Genomic DNA, 13,555 nt, shown 5'->3' with positions numbered 1-13,555 from the left:
GACCTGTTTATTTTTAACAGGAAAATAGAAGGAGCCTACAAAAACCTGGACTTTAAGTTACATTCCAGCTGGTTGCCTTTATATTGATGCAACCAGAATTACATAATTGACTCATTAGAAGGGAATCTGAAATATCACCTGTGCACATGACTCTTCAGGCGTTTTGGCACTGACTGAATAAAGAGCTGGCAGGTCGAGCCTGTGTACGGAGAATTTTTCCAGGGTGTGCAATAGTGCTGGAGCAAGGTGCGAAGTCTGACCTGAACCTCTTTCCCCGGAGAGCAGTAATCTCGGTCTGTAAGAGGTTGGCTGGTGATAAGCTGACCTGCAACAGAACAGCCACAACAGTCAATTAACATAACAGTGTTAAGAATGGATGGATACATAGGGGATATTTTAGAATCCAGAAGACTTTCAGTAATGAGTAATAGCTTCCTACAACACCCTAAAAAGATCAACTAACTCGACTATTCCTCAATGCTACTTCAGGAGCCAATAACTCAAGATTTCTCTCATCTTTGGTTTCACAGCCGTTTAATTCAAATTCATCTGTGTGAAGCTGTGCACATATTAAATTCATGGCAATTTTTATTATAACCTGTTTATTTAAAACTAATTCCTTGATCACATAAAAAGACTTACTGAACATCCAGTAAAGACAGCAATTTAATCATTCCAGCTCAGTCCTAACTACTAGTGTATCTCTTCAGTAGCCTCAGGAATCCCAGGTCAATCCTTTCATCCCTTAAGTGCTGCCCAAGATTTTCAAGAACCAATGAACATTTCAATAGTTTACTTATTTAAGAAAAAGGATCTGAAGTAGTGTTGAATAACATCACTGAGCATCGTGTATTTTAGCTTACTTTTACACTTCTAATCAGTAGGCTTATGGACAGAAGGAAGACTTCAAATTAAAACTGCAAAGGTTTTTTGTAAAGGTTTTTTTGTTGCTGGGAAGAAACTCTAAGCCATCCATAGAAGGAATTCTCAGATTTTGTGTTTGTTTCTTTCTCTTGGGTGTTTTTGCCCAATTTTATGGACAAGACACACAAAGAAAAACACATTAAGTTTTTCCATTAAAAATCTTTTCCATTTATAGAAAACTGATTATAAAACAAGAAAGTTTTTAATTAATTTGCATTTTATTTCATTATGGCATTTCTGTCTGTCCATCAGTGAACTCAGGCAGTGGAACAAGACTTGCTGGTATCACATTTTGGGACAACAATGAATAGTGCTGACCTTTGGCTTTCAGTTCTGGTGATGATGGTTACACACACAGGTAACAATCAAAAATGCTCAGAAAACAGACTGAGAGATGCTTACATACTTTGCAAAAATAAACACAGTATTGAGATTCTTTTATTTAAAGACACACATCCATATAAATATATACTGTTATTTTGGGTTTGGCTTCCCCCTTCCCAACCTTGCAACAGAAGCTTAAATTTGGCATTAGAATACTTAACTATGTTCCTCCAACTCTTTGAACTTTAATCCTTATTTTTAAGCTTAGTTATATGTAAATTCTGTTCTGACATTATTATTTAGCACAAAATTTTTATCAGTTTTCCACAAGATGGCTCTACTAAACAGTGTCACTAACGAACAATTTTTCTAACTTCATTTTCTTTATTTAGCAAACTCCCTGCAGAAACTACAACGTAAAGTAGCCTAAACCTATTCTCAACACAAAACCGTGTTAATTATTAATTACTGTAGCTAGTCCAATTTATACAGGAAACACTCATCCAAATTTCACATGTTTTCTAAATTCCTGTTTTCCTGAAACTTTCCATGAAAAACAATGAAAAAAACACATTAGAAATGCTGAATACAATCATTATAAGTGATGCTTCCAAAGAGCTGCTTACACCAAAGCTCAACTGTACTTTGGACCAAGAAAAAGGACACAACTCTTGCAAAAGATTCCTACATACATCTCTTCTCAGTTCTTAATCATTCAAATCAAAGTAGTTTGTTAAGATTGAAAATTGCTATTAGCATCTTTACACCTAATCTACATTTGTCTATTGAAAAACATTTCTAACTCTAGAGTGAAGGATGTGGCCTTTCCCAAGAACACCGCCACATCTAAAACTCGTCTGCAAAACTCTTACACGTTTCCATTACAGAACACTACTGCCACCTCAAAGCAAAAGAACAACTTTTTTAGATCTCCTGATGTAAGAATCTCCTGGGTTTATCTATCTAATTATATGTACTTAGAGAAACACTCACATTGTAAAATGAAGGTAGGGTTTATGTATAGCAGCTGATGACTGTTTCTTTGGTGATCCTGAGTGACAGCTCGTCTCAAAAATTGATGAAGCATTCTCATCTTCACTATCATCTAATATTAGACTTGGTACATCTGTTCCAAGAGATGTATTAATTAGAACTTTATCACTTCTAAGTACAAGTAAAACAAACAAGACAAGATATTACAATTTTCTTTGTGTCAATTATAATAAATCTTCAAATGTAGAAGAAATTAGTTAAAACTGTCTAAGTATCAGCCTTCAGAATAATAAGTACTTATTACTTCAAAAACCAAAACAAATTAAATACTGTAGAAGTCTAATCATAATTACAATTTATTTTTTTAAACAATCAAGCTAAACAACTTCTCAAATACAAAAAAGTTTAAGTTGTTATGAAATCCTTCCTTCGGGTTCATTTCACAGCTAGAGGCTTTTTCTAGGATGAAGCTATAAAATTTATCATCCTCAGACTACATAGAATTTTGTAATTATTTACTTGTTCCAAGTGTCCAAATTCTCACAGGTCCCCTTCTTTCAAAATTATTCTCAGCATGACTACCTAGACAATGTATGTTTATGAAGAATTGTTTTCCACCCACTGATAATCTCCTGAAGAATATCAAATTACTTTTTATCAAAATCAGTTCAATGCATTCTATATTCATATACTATACCTTTACCTATTTTAATTCCTTTGCTAATATAGCAGCACAGTGAACTGAAGCACTTTCTATACAGACCTTGAAAAAGAGAAAGCTCAAAGACTGATTATATTTACAAGACACTGCAAGAGATAAACAACTGCAAAAATACTAATATGGTACGAAAAAAGAACAACCAGATAACAACTGAAAATCAGGTAAATTAGCTCCCAGAGCTGCAGCAGGATTAAGAGTTACCTGGTGTGATTTGGTAAAAGGAAAGAACTGCTGCAAGATTTTTATTTGCCCCAGGAAAGATGCTGAGCTCTTTTGCCCAAGGCAGAGCCACTCATTCTCTTTTCCATAGGGAAGGAAGTCTGCAATGATGGGATGAAAATGGCCACAAGCAGTCAGCTGTACAGCAGGAGCACTGCAGAAGCCAGCTCTGCTGATGGTCAGCATTCCTGAGAGCAGCCCAGAGCCACTGTAGCACATTGCTGCTCAGGACAATCCCCAGACATGCCAACAGCAGCTCAAGTTGGCCACAGCCACTTCAGAAAAGGGATTGCTGTGAAAGTGTGAAATACAGAGAGATCCAAGTGCTATTCTCGAACACCCAATCCACTGCATGACTTGTTGGATTTACGTGAGGCAATGGCACAGGTCCTGCCACACTGATCAGACAACCACCATGGGACAAAGGAATGCCTCCAAGGCACTGATAAGTGTCGGATGGAGATGCCATCTAAGCCACAGGAAAAACTGTCCCAGGGCTCCAGGAAAAATTGTTAGAAAACAACAATGGTTCCCTTAGCTGACTGCGTGATATAAGAAAACAGATTCAGAGTGGGCTGGGCACGAATGATGTGGCTGCTGCCACAGGATGAGGATGTGCCACATCTCTTGTCAAGTGGTGATGCAGTCACACACCTGACAATCATTCCTGGGGAGCAAAGAAGAAAAGGGCTTGCAGACCCCAAGCAGTGGCCAAAAGCTAATCCACAGCAAGAAAACATGGCACAGAAGCTGCTGGATATTCAGCTAAAGCTAAGGATGGAGACCTCCAAATCAACTGGACATCGGCCTTCTGTCTCTGGGCTCACTAAAACAACCCCTAAAGCAGACAGAATTGTAGGCATAGGTAAGTCATATGCTCATGCACTGGACTCGGCTTTCTTCTCCCTAAGTACACAATTACTTTAAAATATCTTTTAATCCCAAGCATCATCCTCTGCTCAAGCATCTGACTCACTGAATTACAAGAAAGAGGAATTTATTGTGAAATGCAGAAAACCTGATGTGCAGATTTTAAGCATACCTGTAAGCATGTTCTATATACTTGACTTAGAATTAAAAGAAAATTTGAAGCCCCATTGTATAATCTACATTTATGTGTAATTATTGGACCTGAAACTGGATTTTTCTGGTTTTAACAAAGATTAAAGCTTGTCATTCAATATTTTCTTGAATTTAAGGAGGTAAGAAAAAAATAAAGGAAATGCTAAAAGGAAATTCAATTCATGCATCTTCAAAATCAATTATCTACAAACATTTAAAAGTACCCATAGCAGCAAATTATCTAGTAAAACTGCTATTTAAATCAACTTAAGCTTCCAAACTCAATTTCTCAGCAGTAATGAGCAATAATAAATAGGAATGTAAAAAGTATAACCAAAGAAAGTATTTTGAACTTAAAACCAATTCTTCAACAAGAATGACAATCTCTAAATTGGGTTCTACTAATAAGTTAGCAGTATACAGAGACTCAAGCATCATAAATAACTTTCAGCTGAGGGAGCCCAATAGGATCTAACTGCAGCTGAAAGCCAGCTCATTTCCCCCTACCCGCCACCACATGCTCCCAGGGCCCATCTCTGGCCAACTCCAACACTTGTTAAAACCTCCAGCTACTCCACAGTCAGCAGAAACACATAAATACATCATTTTTGGATGAGTTTTCTGGCTAAAATGGTTTAACAAAGGACCTGAGGTACTCAAGCAAGTGGAAAGGATGGAGCAAAAATGCACAGCTGGGCTGGAAAACTTCAGCAGCCAGCACAAGAATCAGCTTAAGAAGCCTGGGCTGCAGGCTGAAAGTGTGCTCTGGAACAGGAATGAGAGGAAAGTCACGGCTTTGCTTTATGACTGGGTTGTTTTCAAGTTAATCATACACAACCCCACGAGTCCTGCTTTACAGAGTTTTGGGGTGAGAATTATCCGAGATAAGAACAGTGGACTACATCAGAATAAATAGGTCTCAAACCCAAGGTATCTTGTGCAACATTTAACTTGCAAGAAATGACATGAGTAACTATTACAGTATGTCTCAGAGAAAAGCTGGGTAGAAAAAATCCCAGAAACTATTGACTCATTGCCAAGTCCTTCCTTGCTTCCTTGATGTACCCACACTGCTCCCATTGCAGCAGGTTTCTGGCATTCACTATCCCCTGAGTTGATTTTACTCATTAATTTGGCAAAAAAAGTTCACTTGACAAAACAGCCAATAGTTCTCCACTTGCTAAGCTGACAGAACCAGCTTGGAGGGGTGGAAGTGGACTGGCCCAGTTCAAGGAGGAGGAAGCCTCTGGACTTCCTTCTTAATCAGCACATGACCATTACATAGGTCCAGGTACCTCAGCGAAACACCTGCTGAGCTATGAGCCCCCCAAAGCTTCTGCATCACCAGCAAGCAAAAAACAAAAGCTAACCACTGAGGACAGTTTCAGGTCCTGTTACATTCAGCAACATTGTCTCACTTTCTTTTTTTTTTGTTTGTTTGTTTGTTTGTTTTGTTGGGAGTTTTTTGTTTGTTTTGGTTTTTTTTTTTGTTCTGACCTTTAATTATGGCCCATAATTTCTTGTATTTAAATTGTAAATTACTTGTGAGTTCTTTTTATAGATGGCCCTCACACCTATGGGACCTTGCTCTGTTTAGGTCAGGTCATTAGATTCTACAACAACTTGGAATTAGCAAAAACAATTATGCAACATCCAAGCAAATAGTATTTACATCCTAACAATACTGAAGGAAATACACACGAGACTCAAGGCCAGGTGAAGGAGCTGAAACACTTGCAAACTAAAACAGCATTTTCAAAAAACCCCAAACCGCATACCTTCACTTTTGTCACCCTGGCTGAATTCAGCATGAGGGAACACTTTGTGTAAGACCTCGAGGAGTTTAGTGAAGGTCCGTTCCAAGAGCGGCCGGATGACGGGGGACAGCGCGTGTCCCGAAGACGTCACGGCACGCTGGGAGGCAGGCACGATGTTCTGCATTGCATGGTAGAAATCCTGCGCGCTGAGAACGACTGAGGAAACGTCCAGCTGGAGCTTCTGACTGCTCATGTAGATCTGGGGGTAGCGGCGTCTCAGGGCAATCAAGGCAGCCTCAGTGCAAAGTGCTTTTATGTCAGCCCCACAGTACCCTAGTGCACACAGAAACACAAACACTTCCATGAAACAGCACTGCTGTGCCACACCCGGCTCAAACATGCATCCAGCTCAAAATAAATCAGGATAATTAATTGTCAAGGTCCATAAAGCATCTGCCAAAAGGTATCAGGTCATAATCTGATGACAGTGTTGTATATGAAGAAAGTAGACATGTTTACAAGATATACTAAGAAATCAATTCCACAAAGAGGTTTAAATTACTTACATTTTCACTATATCATTTGATATATAGTGTATTTTCAGTCCTGGGTTATAGGTCTGTTACTGCTTTCTTTTCCCTTAATATTATCTAATGTATGTGTGCAATTTTAACAGGCTAGTCCCCCTCCTCCTTTTTTCCTTTAGTATCTCCACATGAATACATTCTTTAATAGCAAAGTAATTTTGTTACAATGAACATCACCAACTTTAAACTTTTACAGTCTGAAAAAATGAGCAGTATAAAGAAAACTATTTCATGAGTAGACTATGGAAAAGATGGAATCTCTCATTAAAAAAGCATACTCTGAATTCTTGGAAAAATGTTAACTTCTACTATGAAGAAAAATGTTTTAGACTTTAAAGAGTTTCATAACTTTACTAATATAACCAAAGGTAGAAGTTAAAATGCATTAGAATTTTAATTTAGCCTATCTTCTTACGTATCTACAGGTGGCTACCTATAATTGCTTAATCATCATTAGTGAAAAACATAGATCTGATAATTATGAAATACAGAGAGACTTAATACCTCTGAGTCTTTTTCAGTACTAATAGTTTGCGGGTTTTCCCCAGAGCTAGAAATTAGATTTCAAGTTTCTCCATCTCTCTCAGCAAGAGACATTAATATGCCTCCATATTTTGAGGCACCATAGCTCCATCTTTCAAAAACTGTAAAACAATATTCCAGTGAGAAAAGACATTTGGAGAATTTGAGTCACTATAGGAAAATGTGTTGCACTGAGGTACTGCCATATAAAAAGTTCATGGGTTTGTAATGAAGTGTTTATAGAAGGCAATTAATCTTTAGTTAAAACTATTCTCATTCAACTGGTTTTTTAGCAGGCTTCCTCCTCCTCACCAAGACTTACATTACTTGCATTTTTTCTACTCTATTTTTGTATTAAGACCAAGCAGGGCAGGTTTACTTTGGATGTTAGGAAGAAATTCTTTACTATAAGGCACTTGAAGTGGCTGTCCAGAGAATCTGTGGCTGACCCATCCTTGGATGTATCCAAGGCCATGCTGGATGCAGCTCTGAGCGACCTGGGCTAGGTGTCCCTGCCCATGAGAGGGGGTTGGAATGAGATGAGCTTTCAAGTCCCTTCCAATCCAAACCATTCTATGATTCGGCAGCACCAAGTCACAAAATTGAGACCTGCCTTGCTTCCCTGTCTTTAGCCTCTGATGTTCTTTCAGTGCTCCCTGGCATGTATATTTTCACAAGACCCATTGTCCTGGGGTGACTTTATGATACTGGTATCCCCAATCGTCTGGTTTATGTTATATATTAAGTTCTGCACCTTTAAGAATGACTCTGAGAGCAAGAGAGGGGGGTAGAAGAAGCCGCAGTTTGTGTTAAAGAAAACATCACTCCCACACATCTCGCTCCTGGACTGTGTTGTCTGCAGCACGGACAGACAGCGGGACAGAGCTTCTCCCTGGTTTTTAGTTAGTTTTAGCTAGCTGAGGCAGAGTTCCCCGGACTTTTGTTTTTTCCTTTTTTTTCTGGATCTGTGCAAGCCTGCTCTGGACTGAACACCCAGCCAAACCCCGGGAGCTCACAAGCCTGTGGCCCACCGGGCCCTGGGCCTCGGCACTTTCCAGCGCCGGAGGGACTGATAAGAAACTGAGCGAGCCGAGCTTCACCACATGAAAAGGACTTTTCTTCCTAGATTTGCCACCCCATCGAACAGCAAGAGGTTTTATTACTATTATTTAATATTACTCAATTTCTGTTAAATAAACAGCTTTTTCCACTTCTCTCCAAAGAATTTTTTTTTCTTTTCCTCTCTTTTCCCGGACCAGAAAGTGAAGAGGGGCATTTCCCTGGGGAAATCCCCATTTGGAGTTTTCCTCCCTAATTTGCCCTAAACTAGGACACCCATACAGCAGTAAGAAACAAAGCTGATTCCATACACATATTTTAAAACTAAAAAAAAAAGCAATTAATATGGAAGACTGTAGACACTTTTACATCCCCGTCTTTCACATATATTAATTTGGGGGATAATAATAGAAGATACCTACTTTTCAGCTAAAAAGACGACTTAAATTGGATGAGACTTCAAACTGCACCTATCTTATATATGCAGGAAAATAGTTTAAAAAAAAAAAAAGGCAAAACAAAAATAAATCCATAGGAAAAATCACCATAAATACTGGATGATTCCTGCAATTTTCAAACCAAGCTTTGCAATTTTATAAAAAGGTCAGTAGCTACAATTGTGTACATCTGGTGAGTCCACACTATCACTGTTGCCTAAAACGTATGTGGCAATTCACATTCCCAAGTTACCTTGAGATAAATACACATTACAGTTGAACTATGTTCAGATATATCCACTATATTAATCAATAGACAACTAATTGTTTTCAGCACTAAAGTTATGTTGTTTAGGTTTTTTTTAACTTCCATTTAACATGAAATCAAAGCTATGCAGGCACACTCCAACCACATGAAACTATTAGACAGTAGATACAGGTGCATCAGAGAAACCAAGCCAGGATTCTAAACTCTGCATTGTACTTTAGGTATCAGGTATCATGTTCCCATTTAAACTGGTCCACTTCTCATCCAAAAACCACACTAGATTAAACACAAAATGAGTGACAAAAATCACTAAGCCAAAGCTTAATTCAAAGAGGTGCTAAAGATATGCAGCACCCTGAATGCCTGTCGCCTTAGAAGCCAGTTTAGTATCTTTGTGGAAAGATTCAGCTGCCCAGGGGCTAGATCCTTCCCAACTTTTCTATTAACAAATGATGTAACATCGCTTTCTAACAGTCGTTTTAATCACCGCTTGTATATCTCCAAAGAATTGCAAAATTAGGAAATAATAGCCTGTAGCCTATTTCTAAAATTAAATTCTCAGGTGATCAGATACACAATTAGTCTCCATTTCTCCATCTCATTTCTCAGGAGCAATTACATTTGAAGACTAATAATTGGTGTCTCTTTTTGAGGGACTCTCTTGTGCATACTGTACATCCATTTCAGTGACAAGAAAACTGCAAAAATCCTGTACCTGGTAAAACATTAAAGAGCTTTTTATTGCTAAGAAGCAAACACACACTGATTAAGCAGAAGAAAAACATGAGTGAAGTATTGTCAAAACAAAATAAAATGTATCATGTCAACAGTAAATAACCTGATGCAGTTTTTACCCAAATTGACACGGTAATATAAACTCAGGGTTCAGTGCATTTGCTTCCACTTTTGAAGCATCTCAGGAAAGATGGTCAATATGCCAGACAAAATGTACTGGCACACCCTAACTTAGAATAAAATGTCATGTAGCCCATTTTCTTCTACCCAGCACCACCAAACTCTGCTTAACACTTCTGAAGTACAACTTTCGAAAAGCAAGACAGCAAACAAGTGCATTCCTATGTAGGTATCCAAAGAATGCACTTTGATCACCAAAATTTTTCAGCCATCTCTCCTGTGAAAAAATTGTGTCCTCTTTAAAATTTCTTCTGCCTAAAACCCACCCTAAAAGCCTGCAACGAAGTACTACTGAATGGGGTGAAGCATTTTGGTGAACAATTTTGACCACTTCTTCCACTTTATGTTGTGCAACTCCCTACAAAGCTCCCAAAATGACTGCAGGGAAAGAGAGTTAGCAAACAACTCAGCATGATGACAGAGATGAAAAATAACTACTAGGCTTATTTTAAAGAATTGTGAAAAACAGGAATGGTAATGCCAAAATCTCCCTCACCATCATTACAGGAGATGGGAAAGAAAAATCTAACATGGTATCATTTTGCCACAAAACATTCCTGCAATAACAAGCACAGAATATTTTTAACAAGCATCTTCAGCCTAATAGTTTGCTTTTTGTAATTCTATGTAATAGCATTATTTAAATAACCCTTACTACATTGTAAAAAGATTCATCTGCAAAATAGCAGATGGAGGAATTCACACTTTTTCAGTTGCTAGTATGTTTTGTTTTCTGCAAGACTGAGTTAGTTCATATGTAAGTCTCTCTACCTACAGAAAGTCACTATTCCAAACAAGGTAATAAGCACGAGATAAGAAAGGATCTATTAAGTTAAGGGTCTCTGGGACCCATCTCCAGTAAACAGAAGACATATAGTAATTATATGTGTTTACTGAAAGTACTAACAAGACATAAGTGTCTGATCTTCTGAGCATTGCTGTGCTCTCTCCAAACTGCTTCACTTCAGCTCACACACACTGCATGACGCCATTCAGGGAAGTGGAGTCTTTAATTCTCACGTACACAGAAATCCACTAAAAGGTTGTAATCCATAACACCTGGGACAAAAATCAACCCTCAGGAAATAACCCATTTTTTGCAAGTCCTGGGGCTTTTCCCTTACAATTTCCTTCTAATTATGCCCCTGGATCGTAAGAAGTTCTGAGTCGCACATACACCTGCTTCCCCAATGTCATTTGCTTTGGGAGTATTTCAGCAATTTTCTTCATCAGGATCCAAAAGCTTGGAGTTAAGTGTTGCCAAGTCTGCTAAACTGGAGAGAGGTATCAACCATGCTGTGTCAGAAACCTGTAAAGTCTAGGCAGCCTTTACCTGGGGAAGAGGGATTGTTGCTTTTGTGGGGGGAAGGTTGTTTTTTTCTAAAGAAAACCTGCACACAAGTGAAGTAGCAGACTGGTATAAATTTTATCACAGAGATACATGTGTGCCAGTGAATCCCAATGGTAATAGCCACAAAGAATCTGGAAGAGTCTGTTTTTATTGCTGCAGATTTCACTTACAGAAACAATGAGGCACTCTCAAGGTGAAGAAGACACACTATTCTTACTTCAGCTATTTTGAAAAGACTTTGTAATACTTCAAAGATTTTCATCTTGGATGTATGGAAACACTTAAAATCCAAGATACAGACTGGGGACAATCAAGTGTACAGTAGTTGAAGAGCAGGAAAGCCAAGGAAAACAGAAAAGGCTGTTTCTTTTTGTTAGCTGACTTCCACAGAACTGACAGGCTTTATGGAGCACAAAGAATGTCTTCCAGTCAAATGTACAAATGGCTTTCCCTGTTGCCTGAAATTTTAAAATATTGTGTTCTCAATGAAAAAATATGGTGAATTTTTAAAGAAACATCTGTGGTTTTTTCCCACCTAATCCCCTCTTTCCCGCTAAGCAGCACTACATGTTTGCATACTTCAAGCAGAATTTACATGAAACAGGCTTGTCATGTGCTGTCTTATACCCGGGAAGCTTAAACTGGAGTTTGCTGGATAGTTATGTTTTCTCCTCACCAGAAGATGTTGAGGTCTTTGTGCATCAAAAGCGGAGGGATGCTGCTTCGATGAGAGATGTCCCTGTGGATGAAGAGGATAATTCGGATGTACTGTAGCTGACTGAATGGACTGATGTTCAATTTAAAGTTCTTAGATTCCCTGATGATGGATTCCAAAGCACAGATATCTGAGACTGCTCTTTTTCTGAGAACTTCAGTGCTCGTCCAAGTAGATGATTGACAGAGGATGTATCTTTGCATGACAAGTTGTTGGGAAGATATTATGGTATGTGCTTTAGGGTCATTTCATCTGTTAAACTAACTATAAAAATATCTGGGTTTATTTCTGATTAAACAGCAGGCTTATCTTGAACAATCAACCTCCATTGAGTACAGCAGGTCTTTGTGAGCTCCAAAGGTGTATTTAATGTATTCATGCTGAGGTGCTTTTTTTCTCCCCTACCTATGTCTACACTTTGAGGTTGTTCTGTGCTAGCAATCTGGAAAAAAAATTCATCTTTAGAAAGGCTGGTTAGTTTGTTGGATTTATGTCAGAGGAGAGCATGCCAGTCAGTACAAAACAAACAAAAAAGAAAAATCCCACACACAAGTACTGTTTTTTTTCCTCACTAAGTAGACAGAAAAGAACCCAAGTCTGCCTCTTATAATTTACTGATTTAATTGGAAGGCTACCTAAAGATTCCAATTCCAACTTCATTTTGCTTCTCTTTAAGGGTATGCATCCTGTATAAGGACAGTGATGTCACAGAAAGGAAACGTGGTTGTATTTTCAGATGACTACTAGATTCTCATTTTGTGTTTTAGTAAGACAGAAGCATATCTGTTACTACAAAAAGAGTGCTGTTCAAAGTACAGAAGTTTAGGAAGGCAGAGACAAGAAAATCTTGATACATTTAACATACCTTCAACATCTTAAACAGAAAAGAAAAGCTCTACAGTAAAAGTATTAACAACATAATACTCACCAACACATTTTTCAGCCAGTTCTCCTAAGAAAGGATCTGACAATTTGGGGTTCCAATCCCTGGTATGAATTTGCAAAATGTGCTTTCGTGCCTGATTTAAAGAAAAAAAAAAAAAAGAAAAAGAAAACAAGGTCAAAAAACTAGCAAGTCAAATCCATATCATAGAGAGAAATATTCTTTAGTCATGTGAATCTATAGTTATTTTACCTGCTTTTGTCATGTAACTGAGATATATAACATAGAACTTAACACTAACACTCCAAAGTCTCTCAAGAATAAAGCTTTTCCCTTCTTTTTAATTTCATATATAAGCAGTACTTTTTCACCAGTTACATACTTTAAGTTGTTAGATTGACATTATTATACATGAACTTATCAAAACTCATATTCTATTAGGAATTACCATAATTTTATCATTTCATTTTTAATTACTGCACCTATGAGTAAAAGGTTCTACTGGCAAAGGCCTCACCAGTTCATGAACTTCTGAGTAGCACAGCACACATGAATCCCAAAACAATTCCAGCTAAAAGTTCTATAGAATCTAAATACATCTATCCACATACAAAATGCATTTAATTTAAAGCATAAATTCATGAAGTATTATGGCTGAGTTTATGTGAGTTTAGAAAAAGGAACTGAAATGTTTCTGTTGCCAACATTGTAATGCCTGGCTGTGCATCTACATTTTTTACATGCTTAGAAGTCTACAAGATATAAAGTTATTTTCTCTTACCATAAGTTTCATGCCCCCAAATAGGTAGAGTTCATTA

At 37.8% G+C, this 13,555-nt stretch overlaps 1 protein-coding gene across 2 annotated transcripts in view; it reads right to left on the bottom strand.

Annotated features, from left to right (window-relative positions):
* ATAD2B (ATPase family AAA domain containing 2B) overlaps nucleotides 1–13,555 on the bottom strand; it is a 76,689-nt gene that overhangs the window by 33,151 nt on the left and 29,983 nt on the right. For both annotated transcript variants that reach the window (XM_058836749.1, XM_058836751.1), the window contains exons 15-18: nucleotides 12,783–12,873; nucleotides 6,022–6,333; nucleotides 2,242–2,374; nucleotides 139–325 (exon numbers count right to left, since the gene is read on the bottom strand). In XM_058836749.1, the coding sequence (XP_058692732.1) occupies nucleotides 139–325; nucleotides 2,242–2,374; nucleotides 6,022–6,333; nucleotides 12,783–12,873 (723 nt within the window). The remainder of the gene's footprint in view (nucleotides 1–138; nucleotides 326–2,241; nucleotides 2,375–6,021; nucleotides 6,334–12,782; nucleotides 12,874–13,555) is intronic.

This window comes from Poecile atricapillus, chromosome 3 (assembly GCF_030490865.1).
Source record: "Poecile atricapillus isolate bPoeAtr1 chromosome 3, bPoeAtr1.hap1, whole genome shotgun sequence".
In the NCBI taxonomy this organism is placed as follows: Eukaryota; Metazoa; Chordata; class Aves; order Passeriformes; family Paridae; genus Poecile; species Poecile atricapillus.
Note: the sequence above shows the minus strand (reverse complement) of the source record. Positions and strands in the feature narration are given on the sequence as shown.